This window comes from Carex rostrata, chromosome 21, assembly GCF_964058835.1.
Source record: "Carex rostrata chromosome 21, lpCarRost1.2, whole genome shotgun sequence".
NCBI lineage: Eukaryota > Viridiplantae > Streptophyta > Magnoliopsida > Poales > Cyperaceae > Carex > Carex rostrata.
In genome coordinates this window covers 4,310,663-4,336,594 of record NC_135938.1, presented here as the reverse complement: position 1 = coordinate 4,336,594, position 25,932 = coordinate 4,310,663, and the positions used below count along the sequence as shown (strand labels likewise).

General features: G+C 32.7%; 3 protein-coding genes and 1 long non-coding RNA gene across 7 annotated transcripts; 2 read left to right on the top strand and 2 right to left on the bottom strand.

Annotated features, from left to right (window-relative positions):
* The first annotated feature begins 451 nt into the window (after nucleotides 1–451).
* On the top strand, nucleotides 452–3,498 carry LOC144573391 (uncharacterized). The gene is made up of 4 exons (XR_013517949.1): nucleotides 452–682; nucleotides 1,309–2,849; nucleotides 3,121–3,176; nucleotides 3,306–3,498. It is a non-coding gene; the product is annotated as an uncharacterized LOC144573391 (long non-coding RNA).
* Nucleotides 3,499–3,822: 324 nt separating this feature from the next.
* LOC144573291 (uncharacterized) lies at nucleotides 3,823–6,096 on the bottom strand. Its single transcript, XM_078323034.1, has one exon. It carries the CDS (start codon nucleotides 5,917–5,919, stop codon nucleotides 4,369–4,371), a length of 1,551 nt encoding a protein of 516 aa, XP_078179160.1. The 5' UTR covers nucleotides 5,920–6,096; the 3' UTR covers nucleotides 3,823–4,368.
* A 10,883-nt stretch (nucleotides 6,097–16,979) lies between these two features.
* Nucleotides 16,980–17,772, top strand: LOC144573496 (low temperature-induced protein lt101.2-like). The gene is made up of 2 exons (XM_078323276.1): nucleotides 16,980–17,281; nucleotides 17,376–17,772. Exons 1-2 carry the CDS (start codon nucleotides 17,201–17,203, stop codon nucleotides 17,457–17,459), a joined length of 165 nt encoding a protein of 54 aa, XP_078179402.1. The 5' UTR covers nucleotides 16,980–17,200; the 3' UTR covers nucleotides 17,460–17,772.
* A 1,163-nt stretch (nucleotides 17,773–18,935) lies between these two features.
* RIP5 (ROP interactive partner 5) lies at nucleotides 18,936–25,475 on the bottom strand. Of its 4 annotated transcripts, none has more exons than XM_078322856.1 (7): nucleotides 25,271–25,475; nucleotides 24,251–24,310; nucleotides 23,616–23,805; nucleotides 22,797–23,042; nucleotides 21,409–22,304; nucleotides 20,263–20,591; nucleotides 18,936–19,186 (listed from the first exon to the last, which is right to left on the bottom strand). In XM_078322856.1, exons 2-6 carry the CDS (start codon nucleotides 24,268–24,270, stop codon nucleotides 20,279–20,281), a joined length of 1,665 nt encoding a protein of 554 aa, XP_078178982.1. In that variant the 5' UTR covers nucleotides 24,271–24,310; nucleotides 25,271–25,475; the 3' UTR covers nucleotides 18,936–19,186; nucleotides 20,263–20,278. The 4 variants fall into 4 exon arrangements, with proteins under 4 accessions (XP_078178982.1, XP_078178986.1, XP_078178983.1 ...); XM_078322860.1 differs by having other exon boundaries at nucleotides 23,616–23,802; nucleotides 25,271–25,465; XM_078322857.1 differs by lacking the exon at nucleotides 25,271–25,475 and having other exon boundaries at nucleotides 24,251–24,369.
* Between the last annotated feature and the right edge of the window lie 457 nt (nucleotides 25,476–25,932).

Below are 25,932 nucleotides of genomic sequence, written 5' to 3'. Positions count from 1 at the left end.
GTCACTACCGGAGCAGAAGAGAAGAGAGAGAGAGAGAGCCTCGCCAGGATTTTCAAAAGAGAGATGAAAAAAATAGAGAGGCGGAGGATTGAGAGAGAGAGATCTGATTTATAAAAGGAAAGTAGAGTCGTTAAAATCAGTTAGAGTGGATAAGGTGGTGGACAATTCGTGGACAAACGTCAATGGACAAAGAACATTTCTCTTTGTTATATGTAGCAGGTGTACCTAATTACATTAGAGGAATAAAAGAATATTTGTTTTGCACTTGAATGGCAGCCAAATATGCTTTTTATGCAATTTGAATCAAGAATGAATGCATTGTATCTTTTGCTTGCTAATAATTGCTAATTTGTTTTCTTACTTCTCTCTGACCAGGTATAAACAAGCCGCCTTTGTTATGAGGAGTTAATTATGGTCCAATTTGTGGTATCACTGGACCAGATATCATATCACTACGATACCAGTAACAATCCTCTAATGTTTTCTAGATAGCATAATTAGGTTAGGTTTGCATTTATTTTTGAGGCAATTCTCTCTGTAGCATTATAATTGATTTATTAAGTCTATATTGTTGACAGCAGGTCTTTTAAGCTGATATCTATTATGTGTCTCTAATAATGTGCTTTTATGGACGAGGCCCTCAAAGAAAGGAGGGTCAATGGTTCTGAGCCTTAGCTTGCATGTATGTATTTTTGATTTAATAGGTACTGTACACGATGGGAGGTCTTCAAAATGTAGAAACAACCAAAAAATACTACCATGTCAAAGATAAATCCAATGCACTAAATTTCAAGTGGTCCGTTCTGCACCTCCATTGTATTTTTGTCAGTGTTCTTTGATCAGTATTCATTCCTCTAGATTCGTTTATTATAATCAATGCTATTAATTTTTGAGCTATTGGTATCAGAAACTTTAACCTTGGTTGCGTTCATATAAAAGGGCCAACATTTGATTTCCTCCATTGACTTCTCTTTCAATTTTCGAATATTTCTTCTCAAGATATGACTTGTCTTTATTTTCTATAAGCCTCCCAAATGGTTGACTTATTGCGGCTTTAGTTCTTTTCTTCTCATACAAAGGTGAATTTTGATAAGTTGATTAATATGGGATTTGTTGCTCTGTTTTGTGTTATTTAAAAGAAAACATGGAAAAAAATTTGAAATTTTTTCTTACTGACATTAACGCAAAATATCATTTTTTTTTATCATGAGGTCTTTAATTATTGAATTTCCTGTTTTAGTTTTTGTTTGTAGTTTGATTAGCAGATTAGAGTTTCTTATATTAACACTATCAATTGTGATTTTCCAGGCACTTCAGTTTTTCTGGTATGAAGTTTGATCCAAGTGAAAATTGCATTAAATTTGGTGGAGGAAAGGAGAAAGTTCATAAAAATAGAGCATTTTGTCTGGAGATGTGCTTTCATATGCTACCAGTGAATAGGAGAAGAGCACACCATTGAGCCGGTAGGACTATAACATTGCCTCTTACAATCTGCTTATTTTAATTACTCTTTAATTAAATGAACATCTAAGACTTATTTGTATGGTTTTATATAGCCGATAAATGAAAACTATAAGAGGCTGGATTTGACCGATGTAAATCGTAACTCTCATGCCAATCACGTACCATTTGGTTCTCAAAATTATCCTTTCTTGTCTTATTTTTGCTATTTTATTTTTTAATTGCTTAATTAGAAAAAAAGTAGTTCCAGAAGAATCAAATTAGGCTTGGTACCTTGCTGGTCAGTTTAGTAGTGTCTATTGGTTTGGGTATTATTGTTCCATAAATGATTAAGTTATTATCCAAGAAAAAGCAATGGTTGTGCTTAATTGATTAGGGAGAAGTTGCTGCCAAGTGAGCAAGCTGGAACCATCATTGTTCTTTTTAAATAGAGAATGTTTGTTATCAGACATAATTTAATACTAGGCTTATTAACAGTTGTTCACTAAATTGTTTAGTTGGAATATTTCTATAAACAATGTTATTTTTGTGACTGCACTTAAAATACTTTAGCCATTTATTTAAGCATAGACAATGACAATACTTGGAAAGCCACGACACGACTTGCATACTGCAGTAATACTTGATTCAATAACTGTTAGCTTCCATAACCTGTAAATATATTCACTATTTTGCTTCAATTTTGATCAATCAAAGCTCATCATGCTCCTGCCTCCTCAAACAGTTTTCATATTTCCAAATGATATTATGCATGTTGTCTTCAAATATATGCATTTTGAATGGATAAATCTTCTATTACAATATAGAATCACAGCATTAAGACCTCCTGTTGTTGGTCAAAAACAATGTTTATAAATTCAGATTCCTATATTAAACATTACTGCACCCATTGCAAAACAAAGTAACGCGTTTTCTCATTTTTGGGGCACTAAAGAAAGCAAATGATAAAAGAAACAGACAGGTTCTCTGATCAAGCTCTTAAGGACTCATTGTTAGAGCTTATTCATCTGGCGCTCAAGCTCTCAAACAATGAGGTTGCTGATATCTTCCTCAAACAAGTCGAGAGGTATTATTTTATTCTTCATTAATTGCTGTTTTTTTATGGTTAGAAATTTGGATACTTAACACTCTCTCTCTCGCTTCCTCTTCTTAGTGCTGCTATTTTCCGCAATGCAAGCACAAGAATCTCTGTTGGAGCACGGTTTGGACTAGGTGCAGAGGCACAGATTAAGACATTCTCTCAGATGTCCTTCTAATTCTCTATTGAGGAGCTACATGATTTTAGTTTTGGTGATTTCTGAGGTGTGCAAATTGGAATAAGTACGGGTAGGATTCATGATTCATGCACGGGGATCTGTTAGTGTTGTGGGGCTTCTAACAACAAGATGGTAATATTATTTCGTATTTAACATTGTTCTTATGAATCCTTTTCTTTATGCATTTATCTGTTTGATGTTCTTTTGTATATAATTCGTCAATATTGTTTACTATCCTCAACAAACTCAAGTTGATGCAGATAATAGGCTAGAGTAGTTGTAAACTGGCAACATAAAAAGTAAAGAATTCTAAAAGTTAAGTTTATCAATTGTGCAATAAAGTGTCTTCTTATTACTGGTTTCGAGCTTTCAAGAATCTGAAGTTCTGGTAAAATATATGCAGGATTTTGGAAGGAACGGGCAAGTGATGAACAGAGTGATGAAGTTCATGGAATTGAGGTAACTTTTAGGAAGAACTAATGAAAATATGAAATGTATTCAAAGTAAAAAAAAAAAAGTTCCTAAATAGAAACTGAGGTAACTTGTCGCTAAATTTTAAATAAAAAAGGGAAGTATTTATTATTTCAGGTTTCTTGGACACATCAAAGAACAAATGTTCTTGATTCGACAATACTAAAGTACCACTTCATTCTGTTGCAAGCATTGGAAATCTGGATATCATGCAAATTTTGCTCAGGAGAGGTACACTGATAAAATCTTATATTACATTGGAAGTGAGATACTTCGTAGAAATTTTTCTGTCAGATTATAATTTTATAATCCTCTAGTGTTCACCATCTTGGAAGTGAGATACTTCGTAGAAATTTTTCTGTCGGATTATAATTTTATAATCCTCTAGTGATGTTCACCATCTCGTATAAATTACGTTTCTGATGAAAATCAAGGTGAGAAAGGTTTGGATTCTATGGTCTTAGGTTGTACAAGTAGCTCTTATTAGGTTAGATCAGGCTTCTACAGTTTTAAATTGTACTGGTATTTTGTCTTAAACTAATCAGCCAGCATTAAATATTTAAAGGAGTCAATCTAAAACCGAATAAGACCAAGAAGATTAAATTTAACGCTACTTAAAACTTGAAAGCCTCCATGGAATTTGATGAAAATCTCAAAACGTAGCCAAGGGAACCCAGTAAAAAAATAGACATTACAAAATATTTCCCTCCCAAATAGACACTTCTTCCTTAGATAAGTAATTTTCAATTTTGTCTATATATCTTTTTATAATTTTATTAACCAATTCTTATTGAATATATAAATGGTAAAATTTCAAAACATATACTCATATAATAAATGGAAATCATCCATCAGGTGGGCTGGCATTAAAAAACAAAAAACAAAAAACAAAACAAAGATGGAAATGGTTGAGCCTCATACAATCTTCCTGCAATTAAAGATCTCAAATTATTTGACTTGGTCAAACTTTCATAACAAATTGTAGGACCAACAGACAACCTGATGTAGCAACCTATGTATACATATTTACACATTTTAAAGACTGAGGACAAATTAAATTATTTCTCAGCTACTGCCTCCATACTATTTTAAATACACTGGTCTTTATGGATTATACAACATACCAAATTAATTAACCTATAGCACACATATGTAAATATTTTATCACACAGTTAATTAGTTAATTTGTATTTTGCAAGCGAATAGCCTCTCTCTTCTTCATCTTCTCTTTCTTTGTTGCACTTGAGAATCTCAAATGAACGCCTGGATCTCTCGTGTCGCATTTACTTTCTCGCAACACCGAGTTATTGATGCTTTGCACATTGCTGTTTACATTTGCTGATATTTGGGAATCTTCTTCATCATTTTTAATTTCAATCTCGTCCTTCCCGTTGGGAGCTCTCCCTGTGAAAGTACTGGTTTGCTCTTCATTCTCCTGACCTATGTACATTGAAGCACCTTTGTTCTCGCCTGCCAGAGTTATGATACTTGTACCTCTATCACTTCCCGGGCTGAATTGATTGTTGGCACTTATTTTCTGTATGAGTTTTGAAATGCCACCTTTGATATCTTTCTGAAAGCTTGTTCTAGTGGAGCTTGGACTCGCTGCAATCTTTTCCTTTCGTTTTGGATTATCAGTTAATGAATTTTCTCTTGCTGTTCGGTCTTCATTGTCAGAATGATTGTTGTTGTTGTTCACGGAATTATTAGTTTCGCTTTGGTTGTTAGAACCGAGATGGTGAACATCACTAGTACTTGGTTGTGTTATATCTTTTGGGTTTCCTTCCTGAATAGGTTTTGCTGTTTCTGACACTTCTGTTTTTGGCACTTGTTCACTTGTTCCGTGTTTGATTATTTCATTTTCCTTACGATCCATATCTAATTCTAGTTGGGGTTTTGGTTTTGGTTCTTTTTGTGCATCAGTTTCTTCTTTTTGTTCAACAGTTTCACTAGGATTTTTGTCAGGTATAACAGTTTCGGTAGGCTTAGGCTTATTACTATTGAGAGGATCAAAAGGAATTGATTTAGGCTCTATTTTCTCTAAATCTTTAGAGCCATTTTCTTTTTCTACATTGCTATTGCTCGCTTGAGAGGTTGGTTTATCATCTATGGCTTCGGCACCTTGTGCCTTTTGTTGAATTGGTTCCTTATCACTAATGAGAGGATCGAAAGTAATTGATCTAGGCTCGATTTTCTCTAAATCTTTAGTGGCATTTTCTTTTTCTACATTGCTATTGCCATTGATATTGCTTGATTGAGAGGTTGGTTTATCATCTATGGTTTTGGGATCTTGTGCCTTGGGTTCAATTGGTTCCTTATCGAACAATTTTTCTTCTTGTTTTGTACCTTGTTGGTTAGAAGCTTCAAGTGATTTTTCGGCATCTATGTCTTTGGTCTTTTGCTTGACTTGGTCTAATCGGGATGATCGTCTTGATGGTGATTGTGTCGGTGACAGTAGTGGTGATGAGGGAATACGAGAAACCTTTCTGGGTTGATTTTGCTTTGCCTGTGATGATGATGGTGATGGCGATAGTGATGGAGTGCGAGAATTAGTCCTTTTGATTGGTGGAGTTGGTGTAGCCGGTGCCTGAGTGGTGGCTCGAGGTTTAGGTTGGTTTGTTGGGGATGGTCGTGGGGCCGAAGCAGGAGGTCTTGAAGAGGCAGTGGATGGATTTCCCCAAAATGGATACCAGAAACGGAATTGTTGACGCTTGTCAGGTTTATTTGCCATGGAGTAGGTACACTAGTTGTCAATTTGGACCTTTGATGTTCTATATATATGTTTGGTTTAATGAGAGAAAATAGGAAGAGGAAAGGATATTGGTTAATTTAGTGGATTTAGTTTGGTCAATATAATATATTTTGTAAGTGGGGACATAACTATATATATATAATACGAGTTATAGAACTGAAGTGTGAAATAGGTTTTAACTTTTCTTTCTTTCTTGGCATCATGAATTGTATTGCTTTGGAAAAAAGCATAGGAATTGGTTTAGTATGCCTTGCTTGTCTTATGAAGTTAAATAAGGTATTGCCTCATCAAGTCAATAAGGCATAGTAAAATGGGTCATGGACCTGATGTACAGTAGTAACTGTAGCACAATTTAAGATTTTGATTTAATTCAGCAGTAATTCATACTGGATCTTGATAATTGTTTTCGATTTTCCTTTTTAATTTGCGATTTTATGTTTTCAAATGGAAACATTTTTCAACATAAAGCTAGAAGTTATCATGTAATGGTCTGTACGATTCCAATAATAGTAGGATTCTTCCTCTTTAAAATATTACTAGTATTTTGCCTTTGCGTTATAATAGAAATACATCTTAAGAAAATAAAAAAAAAATCATACAAAATAATATATTTTCATAAACGAATTCAGACGAAATAACAAATAATGTCCTTACATATTAAATGATATATTCATGTAAATAACATTTCTTAAATGACATATTCAGGTAAATAACATTCCTTAATGACATACTAAATAATATATATGTTTTTTTTTGTCGTATTTTTATAAACAAAATCTCATCCAAAATGACATATCAAATAAAAAATAACATTATTTATATGATATAAAAAAATAGAATGAAATAAAAACATAACAAATCAATTAAAAAGTTTCTTAAATGACATTTAAAAAATGAAAAAAAATCAGGACCAATGAGAAATATAATACAATTTGTGTCAGGTAAGTACATGTCTAAATAGCATTTAGACTTCTACACGTAAAAAAAAAAAAATCAAAATGACGCATAGAATCAGAAAAAGGTAAATTATTTGATTAGAGTGCTGATATTTAATCTCAAATTTTATTTTTCAATTACAGTTATTGGCAAATTATGACATCTATTTTCTTAATATTATGATGGAGATAAGAGAATTTACATTTGCACAATTCATATTAGTGGACTTTTTATGTCATACTAGCAATATCTCAATTATTTCCAAATCATCTTTATCTTTACAATTTACTTTAATTTGCAAGACGTATTCAAGTGTCTTATTATATTTTTTTTATGTTCTAATTGTTAAGTGGTAATTTCTGCAAAATTATTAAACAAGCAAACCTAAAAATAGTAATAAATCCGGCATTTTTATAATTGATAGTAATTGTTATAATGGTATTTTACAATCAGAGGCATGTTTTAATAGACCGTTTAATTTTGTAATTATACAACTATAGGCATGTGGTATTATTTTATAATTGGTAAGGTAAAACATCTGATAGGATCAAGTTTGATTCGAACCGTTTAATTGAAATTTACACGAATATTAAAGCATGATTCTTATATTTCAAATATTTTTTACTCGGCTTTTAACTAATCCGATGTGCTCAAGTACCGCAGAGAAAATGAACTCTTAAAACTAAGGAAAAAAAATCAATATTTGATCTGGCAACAAATAGCAAATCTCTTCGCGGGAAAGACATTTGTTTTGTGAACATTAGAGTTTAAAAGCAGAGACAACCATCTTTCTCTCTCAAAAAAAATAAAACTAGGGACAAAAATATATAAGAATAAATCAGGTAATTGGCGTTCGAATTAGGGCTGTAAATGAGTCGAGTTTGAACGAGTTATTTCCAACTCGTACTCAGCTTATTTAGTAAATAAGCGAGTCAATTAGAATTGAAATGTCAATAACGAGCTGTAAAGCCAACTTGAGTTCAGCTCATTACTAACTCGAGTTGGCTCACAACTTGTTTGACCAGCCAATTTTCTTAGTTATAATTATATGCCAGTAAGTGTTTATATAAACATAAACAATTCAAATAATTTAGTAATAGTTTATCTAAATACAAATAATTTAAAAATAATTAACAAGACAACTAATAAAACAAAAACAAAAAAAATCCAAACAGCAGTTTAGAAGTCATTGAGAAGGGCGTGAGATTTATTGTGATGAATTTTGTGTAACTCGAGTTGTTAATGAGTGAGTTGGGATATGCTCAAAATCAGCTCATTTATTAAATGGATCAGCCAACTTGAGTTGAAACTAACTCAAATTGTAAATAAGCGAATTAAAACAAATAATTAGCGAGCGAATTATAACAAGTTACGAATTTGAGCGATTTTGTACATCAAATAGAATACAAGCTATTGCTATTGCTGTGTGTAACTGTTGCTTATACGAATTACAAGTAGCGTGGTTTGACTGGTTTCGCATAAAGTACCTTTTGGGAAGCGTGGGGTAGATCTGATCAAAAACAAAGCTTGATCCGATTTTTCGTCGCCTTTCCAATTTCGTATCTGTTCTTTTGCTGAAAAGGAAATAAATATATAAATAATATATATGGTACTTCTTTGCATAAAGTAGTACGCGATTCCTTGCCATTATAAATGGGTTAAGCAAAGATCTTTTGCTTTGAATATTTTCATGGCTAATAAAAAAGATTCATGGTACAGCTCAGGGACAGATTCATGATTTTTGTCGGGGACAAAAAAAATATTAAATTGGATTTAAATAACTTATTGAATTCAAACTCATTAACTAATTATGTACTCGATAAAAAAAATACTGACTTATATTTTTTAATATTCTGATTTATAATTCTCTGTTATAAAATAAAATAAAAGAATAATAAACAAGATATTGAGAATGTATAAAGATGGCTATGCTTTATTCATATGTTTTTGTTATGTCAAATACATTCATACAAATTCTCTATTTATAGGCTAGAAAATGTAAATTACAAGTCATCTAATATTAACTCTATTGATAAATGTAGGGAGAGAAACATACTTCTTTAAAGAGAAGTTTTCAAGTAATTGCTCAAGAGAGTTGCAATATGGACATCCATAAATACTTAATTCATAACACTCCCCCTTGGATGTCCATTTCATAAGAATATGCCTCATTAAAACCTTACTAGGAAAAACCCTATGGGATAAAAACCTAGTGAAGGAAAAAGAGTACATTATTCTTCTTAATACACGATTACAACCTTACCAGGAAAACCCAGTGGGAAAAACCATGGTTAAGGAAAATGTAATGCGTATTTAACTCCCCCTCATGACAACATTAATCAAGATCTTTAAATCGACTAATACCAATATTGCGGACCAGCTTTTCAAATATCCCAGTAGGAAGCTCATTGGTGAATAGGTCTGCTAGATTCTCACTTGAACGGATTTGATGAATATTAATAACATTATCCTTCTGAAGATCATGGATGAAAAAGAATTTTGGTGAAATGTGTTTTGTTCTATCTCCTTTAATGTATCATTCCTTTAATTGAGAAATACATGCAGTATTATCTTCATATATGATCGTCAGGATCATTTTTCCAGAAGACAAGCCACATGTCTGACGAATGTGTTGAATCACAGATCTTACCAAACACATTCTTGGCTTGCTTCATGTATTGCTAAAATTTCTGCATGATTAGAAGATGTGACTATTATAGTTTGTTTCACAGATCGCCACAAAATAGTTGTTCCATCACATGTAAACAAATAGCCTGTTTGAGATTGGCCATTATGTGGATCAGACAAATATCCAGCATCTGTATAACCAATTAAATCAGATTTGGATATATTTGAACAAAAAAACAAATCCATATCCATTGTACCTCGGAGGTAGCAAAATATATGTTTAATTTCATTCCAATGTCTTCGTGTGGGAGAAGAACTATATCTTGCTAATAAATTTACAGCAAATGATATACCAGGCCTTATATGTCCAGCAAGATACATAAGTGCTCCCATTGCACTAAGATATGGTACTTCAGGACCAAGTAGTTCTTCATCATTCTCTCGAGGTCTAAATGATCTTTATTCACATCTAATGATCTTACAACCATCGGAGTGCTTAATGAATGCTATTTATCCATATAAAATTATTTCAGCACTCTTGCAATATAATTTTCTTGATGCATAAAAATATCATTTTTAAATATTTGCAATCCAATGCAAAATTTTGTTCTTTCAAGATCTTTCATCTCAAATTCTTCATTTAAATAATTTATTCTTTTGAAAGCTCTTCAGGAGTTCCAATGATACTTAGATCGTCAACATAAACTGCAATTATAACAAAATCATTTCTATATCTTTTCATGAAAATACATGGACTCGTATCATTCTTATATCCATGTTTCATAAATGTTCACTTAAACGATTATAGCATATGCGTCCATATTGCTTTAATCGATATAAAGATTTATTCAATTTAACTGAATAATGTTCTCGAGAACCTAAATTACATGCTTCAGGCATATCTTAAATATTTCAGAGATTTTCATATAAATATCATTATCAAGCAAGCCATTTTAAATAGGCTGTAACAATATCCATTAGGTGCAAATTAAGTCCTTCATGGACTGCCAGACTAAAAAAAAAGTTGTTGCATCCACCACATGTGAGTATATTTCAAAATTTCACCTTTCTCATTTTATTTTCTCATAAATATTCATTTATATCCTACTGGTTTTATACCTTGAGGTACAAGGACTACAGGTCCAAAAACTTTTCACTTTTCAAGAGAGTTTAACTCTACCTCAATTGCACCTTTCTATTTTGGCCATTCATTTCTTTGTTGACATTCTTTAATAGACTTCGGGTCATGATCCTCAATATTTATTATATTTAGCGCTATATTATATGCAAAAATATCATTGACATCAATTTCATCTCGGTTCCATCTTATTCCATTCATGATATAATTTATAGAGATCTCTTCATTTTCATGAATTTCAGATACCTGAGTTTCTGCTGGAACTCCAATATTAGTTATAATTTTATTCTCTTTTGGAGTTTTATCTGAAATTATCATATTCTCGTCTTGACCATTTTCATTCTTTGCTCCTTTTCTTTTTCGAGGATTTTTATATATTTTTTTTTAATCTTTGGAACCGATGCTTTTTCACGCTTCATGCGTGTTATAAGTAGTCTGTCCAACAGGGACACCGACTTTAATTGGAGCATTAGCAGCTGGTACATGTGATTTGGTCACTTTCTTTGAGCCTGTGAATGTGTCTGGCAATTGATTCACTAACCTTTGCAAATAAATTATCTTTTGAACATTTAGTTCACATTCTTTAGTACGAGGATCAAAATAAGACAATAATAATTCATACTAATGTATTTTTTTTCCAGCTGATAGTTTTCTCCCCCTAAGGTTGGAAATTTTTATTCATCAAAATCACAATTGGCAAAATTAGCCATGAATAAATCTCCCATCAATGATTCTAGATACTCTATTATATATGGAGATTCAAATTTAATATAAATTTCCAACTTTATTTGATATCCCATTTTTGTGCGTTGTGGTGGAGCAATTATAACATATACCGCACATTCAAAAATTATTATATGGGAAATATTAGATATGTGACCAAAAACTAATTATAAGGGGAAGCTTTATAATAGCTAGTTGGTATGATGCGAATTAGTTTTGTTGCATGTAAAATATCATATCTTCTTTTTTATATACGAACATCTACAAGATGTTCAACATTAATTCCGACATTGTCTAGACGTACTTTCATAATTGGATAATCATAAAATTATGCTCTTTAATCAAATCAATTGAGCAAGTAATCTCGCAAACGTCAGGTTGCGGTTTGAAAATAAACATACATGTGACCATCTTGTTGATGCATCAATTGAAACCATAACATATTCAGATAGTTCACATGTTAAAAATAATGTTCCACAAATATCATCTTGTATACGTTCTAGAAATAAAATTAACACAAAAAAATTTATCATATTAAAGAATCTTATGGTTCTTTGATGAATGTTCACATTAATTTGCTATGATTTTTCGCATCATTGTTGATCCGGAATGGCCCAACCGATCATGCCAAACTATAAATATATTATTATATGTAAACTACTGGTTTACAACATGTGCTTCAATTGTACTAATATATGTGTTGTACAAATCGGAGGATATGCATTTTTTTTATTCTCTTCAACATCTTTTTTCATTAGTTGTCTCAATATGATATCCATTTCGGCGGATATTCTTAAAGCTTAACAAATTGTTTTGAGACTTAGAAGAATATAATGCATCGTTAATATAAATTTATATCCTCCGCATAACAACAATATTGACAATATTGCTCTTCCGGAGTCTTCAATCAAATTATTATTATTATTTTATTAACAACAGTTGCAATTAACAAAAATAAGAAATACCACCATAACAGTGATAACAAGAAATGCAAATAAATAAAAATGACCATAAATATAATTTCATAATAACAAAAAAAAAATTTTTTTATTAATTTATTTACTATTATTATCATTAATAAAAAAAATCGTAAAAGAATTTTGATCTAATGATTTAATGACCCTTTTAAATATTATCGTGTCTCCCAGCTTGTTTTTATTATATTCTACAACTTTCATATCATGAATTAATTTATACTTGATATAGGAACAAATTAACTTTTTAAAAGTAAATATTCACATGAGACCGAGAAAGTTTGGTCAAGGCAATAACTAATACTTAACTTTTATCTTGGCACATACTTGGCTTATACCGAATAATCTTAACATGATAGTTCTAAGTTTCATTTAATGACCTCTTAGGTTAGATTGTTAAATTCTAATGCTTTACTATCATATATGTTTCTCGCTAAAGAATGAACTTAATTCAGTGACTAATATTATTTTGAGTATATAAGATCGAGATCATGACATTAGCAAATAAAAAAAAAATTCTCGATTTATATATATATATATATATAGTGATGCTTATAAAGCAATATGATGTTTCAGCGTAGTATGTTGACGTACAACCGGTACGTGACCAATGATAACATGAATTCTCTTTTTTTGTTATTCTTTCTATTTTTCTTTTTCTCATTATTTTCTTCATTATCTTTCCACTTCCGGTGAAAATGTGTATTATAAGAATAAACATTATGATATTTAACTTAGATCTGGTCCATGTTCACGAGTTTGTCCAAAATTATTATTATTATATATTGCTACATTCACTTCGAGGAATGAAGCACAATTAAGATAATATTTTATTTAACAACTCATTATTTTATTCATCCATCAAGTGATAATGAATCAACTCGGAATGTTTCTTGAATCTTCTTCGGGAAGATTACATCATTTAAAAAAAATCAACATCATATAAACCTTATTGAAATCTTCTTCAAGAAGATATATTGAAATCTTCTCATATTAAATTTTGTGAGTCACATAAATCTTCTTCTGGAAAATTACTTGAAACATTTTTCATTTTTTCTGAAATCTTCTTCCGGAAGAATAAATTATTGAAAAACAAAATTAATATAAACATGATAAAAATTTTGCAAATTATATAAAATTTCTTGAAATCTTCTTCAAGAAGACCTTAATATCTTTTAAAATCTTCTTCAAGAAGATTAAGTTGTTGAACATAAAATATTGCACAAAAAAAAATATGAATCATATCTAAATTTCACATTATAAAATTTATGATCAACAGATGGCTTCAGGCCATTTTATTAACTTCGATGGTTTAATTTGAATCATTGCATAATTTGCTAAAAGGCAACATAAGGATATCATGTAACAGTGACAAAGGTCATTCAAGTACCAATAAAAATAGGAGAGACTAATTATTTTTTTTTTTTTTACGGTTAAGACACTAAATATTTTAACAACCCGATTATTTACTTAGATTTTCTTGAAATCTTCTTCTAGATGATTAAATATACAAAAAATCATAACTTATTCCATTTAGCAATTATTTATTATAAGAATTATTTATTTAAATGGAATTAAAATAAGAGATATCAAAGTTACCTCGAATCTTCAACTAGTAGAGCTTTCGTGCTGATAACGTGTTATAAAATAAAGTAAAAGAATAATAAACAAGATATTGAGAATGTATAAAGATGGCTATGCTTTATTCATATGCTTTTGTTATGTCAAATACATTCATACAAATCCTCTATTTATAGGCTAGAAAATGTAAATTACAAGCCATCTAATATTAACTCTATTGATAAATGTAGGGAGAGAAACATTCTTCTTTAAAGAGAAGTTTTCAAGTAATTGCTCAAGAGAGTTGCAATATGGACATCCATAAATACTTAATTCATAACATTCTCGATGTTTTAACTTATAATTCTAATTACCAATTATAATTTAAGAAATTTATTTTGATTTTATCATTAAATTGAATCCGAATTACAAATCAAACATCCAGATAGGACAAAAAAAAATCAGAGAGGACAAAGTTAATCGGTACCGATAGATCACCACTAAAATTCGAAATCCAGAGGAGTTGCCTCCCTGTTCTACTCCGAGTCCGCCCCTGATACAGCTGGAACAAAGTTTTGATCTGATTCTTCTGTTCTAAATTTGTTATTGGCTTTTGTTTTTCAAAATCCATAAAATTGGGGTTTCAAACACACCTGACAAAGAATCAGTGATGATAACTATACTCAAATATTTATTCCGTAAAGAAACCCCAGATTTTTTGCCGATTTTTTTAAGCTACCATTTCACATAATAGAATATATAGAGTTGATATAAATTTTAAAAAAAAGAATCACATTACCAGATATACAAATATTATACTTGTTTGGCCGAGTACTGTGTCTGTGGGAAAAAAAAAATTACTCAAAGTGAATTTTTTTTCTCACGCGCACAGTGTTTCGGCCATTCAAATTGGAAGCCGAACCCAAGCTCATTCCCGTTCCCGCCTGGCAGCCAAACAAAGCGTTATTGTGCACCTCCAAGGCATTTCGCGCAGATTCGTAAACTGTATTAAATTTGACTAAATTCTATCAAAAATAGTTGCACATGTAATATCTACACGTCATCTTTTAGAGATGCGCATATATTATCTACGTATCTAGTAAAAATGAAAACTTTTTTATTTCAATTCCGTTTATCTTTCTATTGAAATGGTAACTAAAAGAAATTCGGGATATTAGATTTCCATTAGTATAATATTTTCGGATATACCGTCAACAAAATCTGTGTTGTAAAAAACGACTGATTAGTTGTTAATGACAATCAAATCGTTACGGATTTTTTTGACTAATTGGCCGGTTATTTTCAATTAATCACATGGTAGTACTTTGTCAGTTACAAGATCATACCGTTATTTACAACGCTTAACAAAATACAAAACTTATAAATCTTTATTTTAATCAAAATATTGGTAGTTTGCCAGTCCGCCCAACTTATAAAAAATATTAACATCTTAACGCACGCAACCATGCCAAGATATTTAGCCCAAAAAAAAAATTGAAAATTAGCATTGCATCCAATAAAAACCTCTTATAAATTAAAAGGACACAAACTGAGAGTTCGAGCAAAAATATATAATAAGAGAACAGTAAAATGCCAAAACCATTATCCAAAAAAATTCAACAATTTAATTCCATTACACTCTCCTCATTGCAAGTTTATAATTCAGGTAAATAAGGTATTGACTTCATTTTACAGAATGTTCCAAGTTACATCTAAAATTGCATCTAAATACCATTTTAAAGATGTCAATCTATTTGCGGCGGTTAAAAGTTCTAACAAAGGGTTCCGCCAGTAAGAGTTGTTTTTATTTAGAAACAAACTTAATTTTAATTAAAAGAGGAACATAATTTCAAGAGTTCAGGAATCAAAGAGCTACACAAATTGGGAATCCTTGGGAGACGGGAATCATTTTGCCTCACAATTTGAGGGATGCCCGGAGGTTCCCAGGTTCCTGACGAGTACGTATCCTCTGAGATATCTCAACTTTTGCGTGACCGACGTGTCCAGTGCCTGTTCGGGGGTGATGTAGGGGGTCAGTGTCATGTGGGCTTTTACACTCGTGCAGAACGTCTTTAAACGGTTAGGATTTTCCATAAAGTCACGCAAAGTTTGAGATATCTCAGAGGATACGAATTTAGTTCTTGACACAGCAAAATTGAAACGGATGGTCCAGATTTAATATCAGCCGGTGCCTGTTTGGGATGATGGAGAGGACAGTATTATTTGTGCTTTGAGATTCGTGCTAAGTTAAAATTCCAATCTTGGCCCGTCCGATTTAATTGTTCTCGGTCAGGCAACCTGAGGGATGTGAATTCTGCCCGGAGTCCATATGGAATGTAAAAATGAGTGTCAATTTATAACGAATTGTTCGAATTCAAATTTAAATTTGACTTAGTTCAGCAAATCTGAATTCCGCTATTAACAGGCAAATAAAACTTCTGCCCAATTAAATCAAATTCGATTAACATCTAGCATAAGCCCGTTATATATTAGAAATTTCATTTCAAAACAAGGGGCACAAGAAATTGCGCGTTTCCTATTAGAAGTACACGTGACTAGGAGTGTCAACGAGCTGACTCAGTCCGAGCTAGGCTCTAGTTCAGCTTGTTAAATTTGGACCGAGCTACAGCAGAGCAAACTGGACCTAGAGCATCTGAATTAAAACCTCAGCTTGAACTCATGACAAGCCAATCCGAACTAGCTCGCGAGCTGACGAGTTGGCTCGCTAGGTCTGACTGGATCTTGTTTTAAGAAGAAAATAAATTCTATAAAGTTTTTGGATCGAGATGAACCGAGCTAGACAGTATAAAATGCACACAAATTCATACAAATTCACAAATTGATGTCTAACTGAGCTAACGAGCAAGCTAAGCTCCAGCTTGAACTCATTAATTATGGACCAAGCTAGTGACGAACTGGCTCGTTAACAGCTCGATCCAATAATAAACGAATCAGGTACGAGTCACAATTGAGCCACGAATTACGAGTTTTTTTTGCCACCCCTACACGTGACACTAACTGTGTCGCGTCTGCCATATATAAAAACAACAACAATAAAAAATAATCTTTCATAGAAATACACTCAAGAGTCAAGATAACTCGTCATCAGCATTATTTTCTAAAATACCAAAAAAAAAAAAATAAAAATAACAGCACCAAAAATAGCTAATAATCTGTCACATTAAAAAAGAGATAAAACCTTTGTTTCTCTTTAATCACTCTAAATAAAACCTCCCTAAAAACAACAAAAAAGAAAGGAGGAGGAGGAGGAGGAGGAGGAAAATATTTGAAGTGCCAAGATATGGGATCTGAGATATTTGTGGCGGTTTTGTTAGCAATTTTTATTCCACCTGTTGGTGTGTTTTTGCGCTATGGAATTGCTGTAAGTAGTTTATTTATTTTTTTATTAGTTAGTAAATTTCTTGTAATTAACGATATTTTTTTTGGTTTTTTGTTTTGTTTTTAATTTAATGTAGGTGGAGTTCTGGATTGATTTAGTGCTAACGCTGTTGGGCTACATTCCTGGAATAGTTTATGCGATTTATGTACTGGTCATCTAGTTTTATTCTAATTTTTTATTTAGCGAAATGGATTTTGTTTAATTAACAGCTTAAGGGTTTGTGAATTTGCAATTTAAGAGTGCATCTAAGCTGGAAAAAATGTTTTTTTTTTTTTTAATAAATGTCCACAAATAATTTATCAACTTACACTTTAGTGTTTGTTCTCTAATCTACACCGAATTGATAGTTAATCTATAAGTATTCATGCATAATGTATGGGTAAAGTTTATATGTATTTAAGCTCAACAAGAAATTTTACGAGCTTATCTTAAAATATTACTAGATTGATTTTAATCAACGAATTTTAAATTTTAAATCGTTAATATTGATTTTAACTTGACCCTCTGAGTGTTTAATCGTTTTGTTATTTTGGGTTTTAATTTTTTTTTTTTTACAAAGTTAAGATGTTCAGATAGTTGATGAATGAATGGATCAAAATAATTCATTCATCATTATGTCTGGAAAATTTCATGCTACGCTTATGTGTGCATACTAAGGAGTTTGACTAATGTAATATCAGTGTCATTTTAGCCTATATAACACCAACTCTAAACCCATCAAATCGACTTCGAACGACTAATTCAAACCGTTCAAATCGATTTACATTATGAGTGATGTGTTTACATACAATTTTTTTTATATTTTCGAGTTATTAATATATCAAATCAAGCAATAAAAATATTGAAAAATGAATGTATTAAAATTAACTTAAAAACTCACACATTTGACCACTTGACTTAATACTAAATAAATTCAAAAAGTTATAAATTTTGCATATAAATACACAACTAATGAAGTAGATCGATTTGAACGGTATGAATTCACCGTTTAAAGTCGATTTGATAGATTTTAGAATTGGTGTTATATAGGTTGAAATGACACTGATATTTTAGAGTTGGTGTTATATAGGTTAAGCTTTATACTAAGTAAGAAAATAAATTGAAAAAAATATAAGAACGTTTGACATTTAGAAGGATAAATATGGTATTATAAATATTAAAAAAAAATGTAATTTCAAAAATTTTAAAAGATATACATGAAAATCGTTTTTATGTTGTAAGCTGTACGTCTATTAACATGAGTTTGGTCTAACGGCTAATATATAGCAGCGTGGGGGTAATGATTTTAACAGAACAGTATTGGCTTCATGCAGCGCACAGACTATAGAATTAGAACATCGCTGCATATAGTCAATGCTCAGCATGAAGCCAAAACCGCTCTGTTAAAATTTGCTCATTTCATCTTCAGACAACAGGCTCTGCATATATTAACTGGTCTCATTCTGTGCTTTCAAAACCAGCTATCACATGGAGAACCAAGTTGTTCTCTCTTTTTAACCACAATTTGCTCAGAATTTCCTTTGCCTCTATTCTTTGATTTATAGTGATATGGTTATTTTGGGAAACTTGGTTGATATGGCTGTTCATAGAACATAATCAGCAATTTCAATTCAAATGTGTATCAGAGAGCAAAACAAAAATAAATTCACAGATGAATTTAAAAAGAAGGATATAGAAACACATGTCAGAAGTCAGATACAAGAAAAAGTGGAGCTGTGCCATACAAGATGGAATCTGTAATCACATATTTTGTCTAAATGCGATTGGAACAAAGGGCACAAGACTTACCTAGTCTAAAGTCTCTTCTCACTATTTAGACTCTAAAATATCTCCATTCAGCTTTAAAACAAGTACCTATTCTTCTCTCACATCATTTAACCAGCAGACCTGAATTGAACAAGAGGTGAAAAGGAAACAAACAACTGCTCAATTAACCAAAAATAATATATACCACTGGCAAGAAAAAAATCTCTGACAAGTCCACTAAATATATGAAATTTCATGCAATTCTGTTCCTTCTAATATCATCTCAAAGTACCTCAATTTCATTAGAGGGATTATTTGACTTGTTCATGTTCTACAAGTCGTTGGATTTATGTTTACTTTAACCATGCTTTGGAATATTATATATAGGAATATGCTAGCATGCTACGCGTAGCATAGCTCCCCTCCGTGCAACGGCTCAATATTCGATTTTTCAAAATCCTAACGGTCGATCCGAACAGTTCATCTTGTTCTCCATATTAATGTGTTTGGAGACCAAATTTTACATTTTTTGGAATTTTTTTACTATTTTTTTAGATTTATTGAAAATCGATGTTTTTTTATGGTCCAGATTTGCTAAAAACAGCAATTTTCAATAAATCTAAAAAAATAGTAAAAAAATTCCAAAAAATGTAAAATTTGGTCTCCAAATACATATTAATATGGAGAACAAGATGAACGGTTCGGATCAACCGTTAGGATTTTGAAAAGTCAAATATTGAGCCGTTGCACGGAGGAGAGCTATACTACGCATAGCATGCTAGCATATTCCATTATATATAGAGAGAGATTGGCTAAGGTCATAGTGGTATGACTAAGGCCTTGATACTACCAATTTGTTTTTGTGGTTTTTGAAGTTTAAATAGTCCATCTTAAGTGCTCAACATGTTCTCCATATTAAAATGTGCTTGGGGACCAAATTTTTCATTTTTTGGAACTTTTTTACTATTTTTTATGAATTTTTAATAATCACTGCATTTTAGGAACTTTAAAAATACATTGAGCACTTCATATTGACTAATTGAACTTTAAAAACCACAAAAACAAATTGGTAGCACCAAAGACGTAGGAACTACCATTTTGATCTTAGCCAACCTCTATATTTGTGTATATATACACACACACGATAGTTTTGAGTATTTCACATATTTGAGGTGCATATCAGAAATTGTCTCAGAAAAAAGGGACAAAAAATATACCAAAATATTAGCAAAACTATTTGGGGCTCTTCTTCCATAGGCCACTCATGCGCCTCAACACACCACTGTTCTTCTTCTTGGGTGACTCAAACTCAAGGTCATCAGAGAATGGCGAGTTCATCATCTTTCCACCAATCGAGTTATAGTCAGGATCCAACGACCCAGATCGCTCGATCAATCGCCCATTGTTGTTTCCTGAGAGTGCCGCAGCTGCCGCCTCAGCTGCCTTGCGCCACTGGTCAGACTGGACCCTGAGGCGCCTCAGCTCTGACTCCATTTCTGAATTCACCGCCTGAGCCGCATCAAGCTGCTCCGTCACGCGGGCCGCCCTGCCAATGGGGTCAAGAATTGAGTGAATTTTGATCAGGTTAGGTTGCACAGATGTTACTATTAGACAACTTCCCAGGCACTTAAGCATGGTTAGATATATTTATAAAAATTATATACGTGATAGTTTATTTTGTCTATCTATGTAATCATGTTTTTAAAAAATAGAAAATTTTATGTCGGAAGAAAATCAGATGAAACGTGTTTATTAGATGTGATTATATATTAGGCATATTGTAATTTATTTACCAAGTGTCAACCAAATATTAAAATCAAGGTTTGGTCAGACAAATGATTACATTTCCCTTGAACACGTTTCATGTAATTACATCTAATAAACACGTTTTATATCTAACCCGATCAAACTTCATGGAGGTACAAGTAAACTAATCAGCAACTAAATATTATACTCACATCGTAGACAGTTATGATGGTTCTTAATTTCAAAAGGAGAACAAATAACAGTATGGTAAATATGATAAATTTGCCAGTATTTGCAACGGAAAAACATACAAATCCTGTCTGGTTGCGATACTTGAAACAACACGTGTCTCCACTTTAACTGCTGTAATTCTTCAATCAATAAATGAGCAGAAATCATTTCTGTGTTGATGTCACATGATTCTTTCTATTATGGTAAGGCATCACATCAAAAAACAAAATTGGCATTTCAATGAACATGGTCATGTGGGGCCTTTTCTTCCATTCACTATTCTAAATTGATACCCAAAACATGGTCATGTGGGGGCACTTCATGCAAGAACCAGTCTGACACAACCCGGCATACAAAACAGCTTGTAAAATAAATAAAATCTGTACCTGCGACTGCTTTTATCGGCCTCCTCAGTCAAATAACCGAGGCGCATTCTAGTATCTTGCTCAGTAGCCTTGGCCAGCTCTAGCTCTGCCACGACTGTCTCATACTTCTTCACGCTCTCACCTTCTTTCTTCGACACTTCGGACTTGAGTGTCTCATTCTCTTCTAGAAGGTTCTGGAGCTCATTCTCCTTGTCCATTAAGCTGGCCTTCAGCTCAGCTACGTCCGTTATCGACTTCATCAGCTTTGTTTCGAGCTCGGCTTGAATTGGTGCTGGAATTGCTTCTGATTCTGTTATGTGCTCAGGCTTCTTCTCTTCTAGAACCTTTTTCAAGTTATTGATCTCAGAATCTTTGTTTTCATGCTCAGTCTGGAGTTGGTTTACCTTCTCTTCCAGATTGGTGTTAATATTCAGAGCTGCTTCAAGATCTGATCTCAGCCTTTCCATCTCAACCTGCAATACGGAGTTCGTCAAGGAATCGTTTTCACCATCAGCTTCATGCAACTTGTTGACGGCTTCTTCTAGGGAGCTAGCCTTAGCCCTGGATGCCTCCAGTTCAGTATCTTTGAAACATATTGTCTCCTGAAGCCTCTCAATTGCGGTTTTGGCGATCTCCAGTTGCCGTCCCCGCTCATCAGATTCTTCCTTGGTTTCCATTCTGGCCTTTTCAACCTCTATGACACGAACCTGGAGCCTCTCAATGGTGTCAGCTCTCACATGCAATTCCTCGTTTAGTGATTGCAGCTCGGTTTTGAATTCTTCTAGACGTTTCGAGTGATTTGCATCTGATTCAGCGAGGGTGTCAAGTTGTTGCTTTAGAACTTGAATTTCAGTTTTGTCGGCTAACTGTTGCTTTTGCATGGCTTCTAATTCAGACTGCCAAGCAACCTCTTTCTCCTGAAAATATACAGGATTACAGGTTTTAGTCTCACAAAAAAGATGGTGAGATTTATTAAAAAAATAGAAATAAATGGAAAATTAAATATAAAAACTACGGAATTAATTGAAATTGTACAAGTTGATAAAATAATCTAAAACGGGAGTTAATTCTACTAAGATTAGCTAGAACCCACACAACATAAAGCACAGTCCGACAACAAACAAGTCAAATAAGTAATAAATAGAATCATTAATATACTAATCTTAGTACAAGGAGTACTCGGAATATTATTGCAACAAGTAATAAACAATAGTACATGTTTTTAGTAATAATTATGAATTTACTACACTTAGTCAAATGCAAGGATTCTCAATCCAATTGCCGAATAAACAAACTCTGCCAATGAAATTTGACAGAGTTCCTGCAGAATAAAAGCAAATGCATGACTTGTGAAATTGATAATCTAGCATTATTGTATTTTATTTCTCATCATTTTCTATTACCAATACCTGTGAAATTTTACCGAGTTCCATGAGACGGGCCTCCTCAGCGGCAGAGAAATCCATCAGCTGGCGCTGGGATTCTTCCAGCTTGACAGTGACAGCTGTCAGCTGCTCATTGGCTGCATCAGCCTCTTGCACGGCTTTGGTTTTGCATGCCTCTGATGACGTCAACTCATCTTTCGCCTTCTTCAGTTCGTCTTTCAAGTTACTAATCTGAGACTCTAATTCTGATATCTTACTCGGCCTCTTTTTCTGAAAAAGAAAGTAACAATTTAGTAAGAATCTTAAAATGTTCAACAGCTATTAACTAGTTTCATTGATATTCTTCAACCATGATATTAAAATGCCGTTCATATGCCTTTTGGCCAGTGAACTTGCACGCTAAATTCCTTCCAAATACAAAAACACCCAAAATTCCCCTTCTTATATTAATTTTAATTGTAGAGATAAACATGAAGTAGTTTGGCCCACATCAGGAAAACCAGCAATAGATCAAATGAGCAAAAGGCACAAAAGATACACTTGATCATTTTAGGAATATTTTTCATTTTGCAGGTTGTGCAGGACATTTGATAACTTGCGTCTGTAAAAATGAAATTTATACATCAATATAGTATAGCCGGAAAATTAGCTCAAAAAACAAATAATTGCAACGTAAACAACAACAAAACCATAAGAATATTTTATCTAGGATAATTTAAAAAACTTACCGCACTCTCAGAATTTTCTAAGTTTGAGAAATGTAAAATATAACTCTCCAGGGTGCCCTCTTGACAACAAATTATAACAATAACAATTAGGAATTAGAAAATGGTAAAAACTTACATCCTTCGCGGGACTTCTAGGAGAGCGGCGCTCAGTAACCTTAGGGCTTCGATCGGACGAGGTCCGTGCAGGTGCAGGTGCGGGTGCGGCTCCTGACGTGTCAATCTCATTTCCTGACTTGTTCCCACGTGTCGATCTAGGAGTGGCAGGAGATGGCTTTTGTGGGACCTCTGGTGCGGACCCATTTCTACTGAGAGAAAAAAAAACATCATAAATGTGAATCACATATGGTAAGTTATTAATGTCCAAACTAACTACTGTGACAAGGACACAAGTGGTATGTACTGTTATGCTCCCTCTTAACACCATGCTCCACAAATTAAATAAAAGGAAAGAGATGGAAAATATTATAATCTAATTTACCTCCTCTACGCTCCATTTTTTGTTAAGTGTAGACTAGGTAAAATTTTGTCCTTCCCTCTCAATTTAAAAATTTGTAGAACATGTAGACAATAAATTTACCCTCTGTCCTTTCTTAACCTCCCCATCTTCTTCACCTCTGTTGGACCACATCTAAGTAAATATTATGCTATATATTAAAAAAAGGGATGAATCTCTTTGGATACCACTTACTACTACTGTAGAGTAAACTATTCTTCCAAATTCAACTCTATCAGATTTAAATATTAGCAAACCTTGTTTTGGGGGTCTGCATAATTATTTATGGAAGCTAATCTCCTCTTGGCTAATGCCCCCTGCAACAAAAAAGCATAAATAAATTATATACATGACTGACAAGTGCACCAGGAGAGATAAGCAGTATTTTATTTAGCGGTCAAAGTTGTTTTAGTTTTACAAGGAATGGACAATGGAGGGGTAAAATGGTATATTTCGGTTTTGAAGCTCATTTGAATACTGCGTGCGTGGTAATGTGTACACTGAGAGCAATTAAACAAAGGCACTGTTACACAAGTTGGGTACGAAAGTACCCATGGTAGTGCTTCGTAGAGGACAGGAGTCATCAGGGTTACAAATGTCATTTGGTATTAAGAGGTGAATTTCTATATGGTAAAACTGTAAAAAGGGGTCAAAAGACGCAGAGACCACAGAGATGCACATTTACTGAGGTGGGAACTGAGAAGATACTGTGGATATAATTTATACAAAAAATAACAGACCAAACTTTTCAAATAAAAAATTTATCATTTTCAAAAGAGCAAAAATATTATCACCATAAATCTGAGAGCAGAAATTAGATTTGAAAATTATAAAAAGAAAATTTCTCATTTATTTAATGCTCTCCCAACAGAGACTATTTTATTTCCGAGAAAATATTTACAAAATTATATTAACCAAAGAACACTAAAGTAAAAAAGTAAAAACTTTTATTGGTTCTCTATACTTTATTTCCACATTTTTGCAAAAAATACAAAATAAATAATACCAAAAATATCACAAAGCAAAAGCAAGGAAAATAGTCAACATTACCACTTCTCTTTCTACCAACACTAAGAAAACAACCAAACCATGAAACCATCAACTCAAGGCTAAAAATGGCACTAGAGAAAATCTTTTTCGACTAAAACTTCTTCTAATCAGCAAAAAATCCTTCACATTTCCACCATTACACCATTAGAACTCTCCCCTTGTGTAAGCTCACAGAAAACAAAATCAAAAGAAAAAGAAAGAGGAGGTTTGAAAAAAATTGTACATACCCTAGTTTGTTCTTCTCTTCTTCTTTGGTTTCTTCTTAGATTCCCCCACTGTACAGCACTGTTTCCCTCTTTTGCTAAAAGCTTTTAATCTCACATTTACCCACGCCTCTCTCTCTCTCTCTCTCTCTCTCTCTCTCTCTCTCTATCTATCTATCTGTACACCTGGTTCAGTTGCCGTAGCAAATGGAGAGGATGGTTGAAACTGGAAAGAGAGCTATCTATTAAATGCTTCATGCGGACGTGAAAATCTCTATCATTGCCTAAATATTTTACTATTTTTCACATAATCGTGACGTGGCGAGAAATTAGGAAATTTCACCGTGCTGTAAGGAGTTCGTAAATTAGGAGAGAGTAGGAAAAGATAAAACGGAAGGGTATATCAAGCTTGAAATTGTGATCCTCTGTAATTATCTCTGTCATTGTAATTGTATAGCGAACATTTATCCGTGAAAAATATTGACTCGCTACGTATTTATTGACAATTAATTAGTCGCTGAAATTCAATTTGTAAGTGTAGGCGCGCAGGTCTCGAAAGAGAACAGTGAACATTAGTATTGTCGCGACTTTTGAATTTCAAAATCATTTTTTGTGATGGTTGAGTTTAGGTTTAAACCATTGGTCTGATCATTGGTGCGGTTTGGTCGGAATTTTTTTTTTATAAA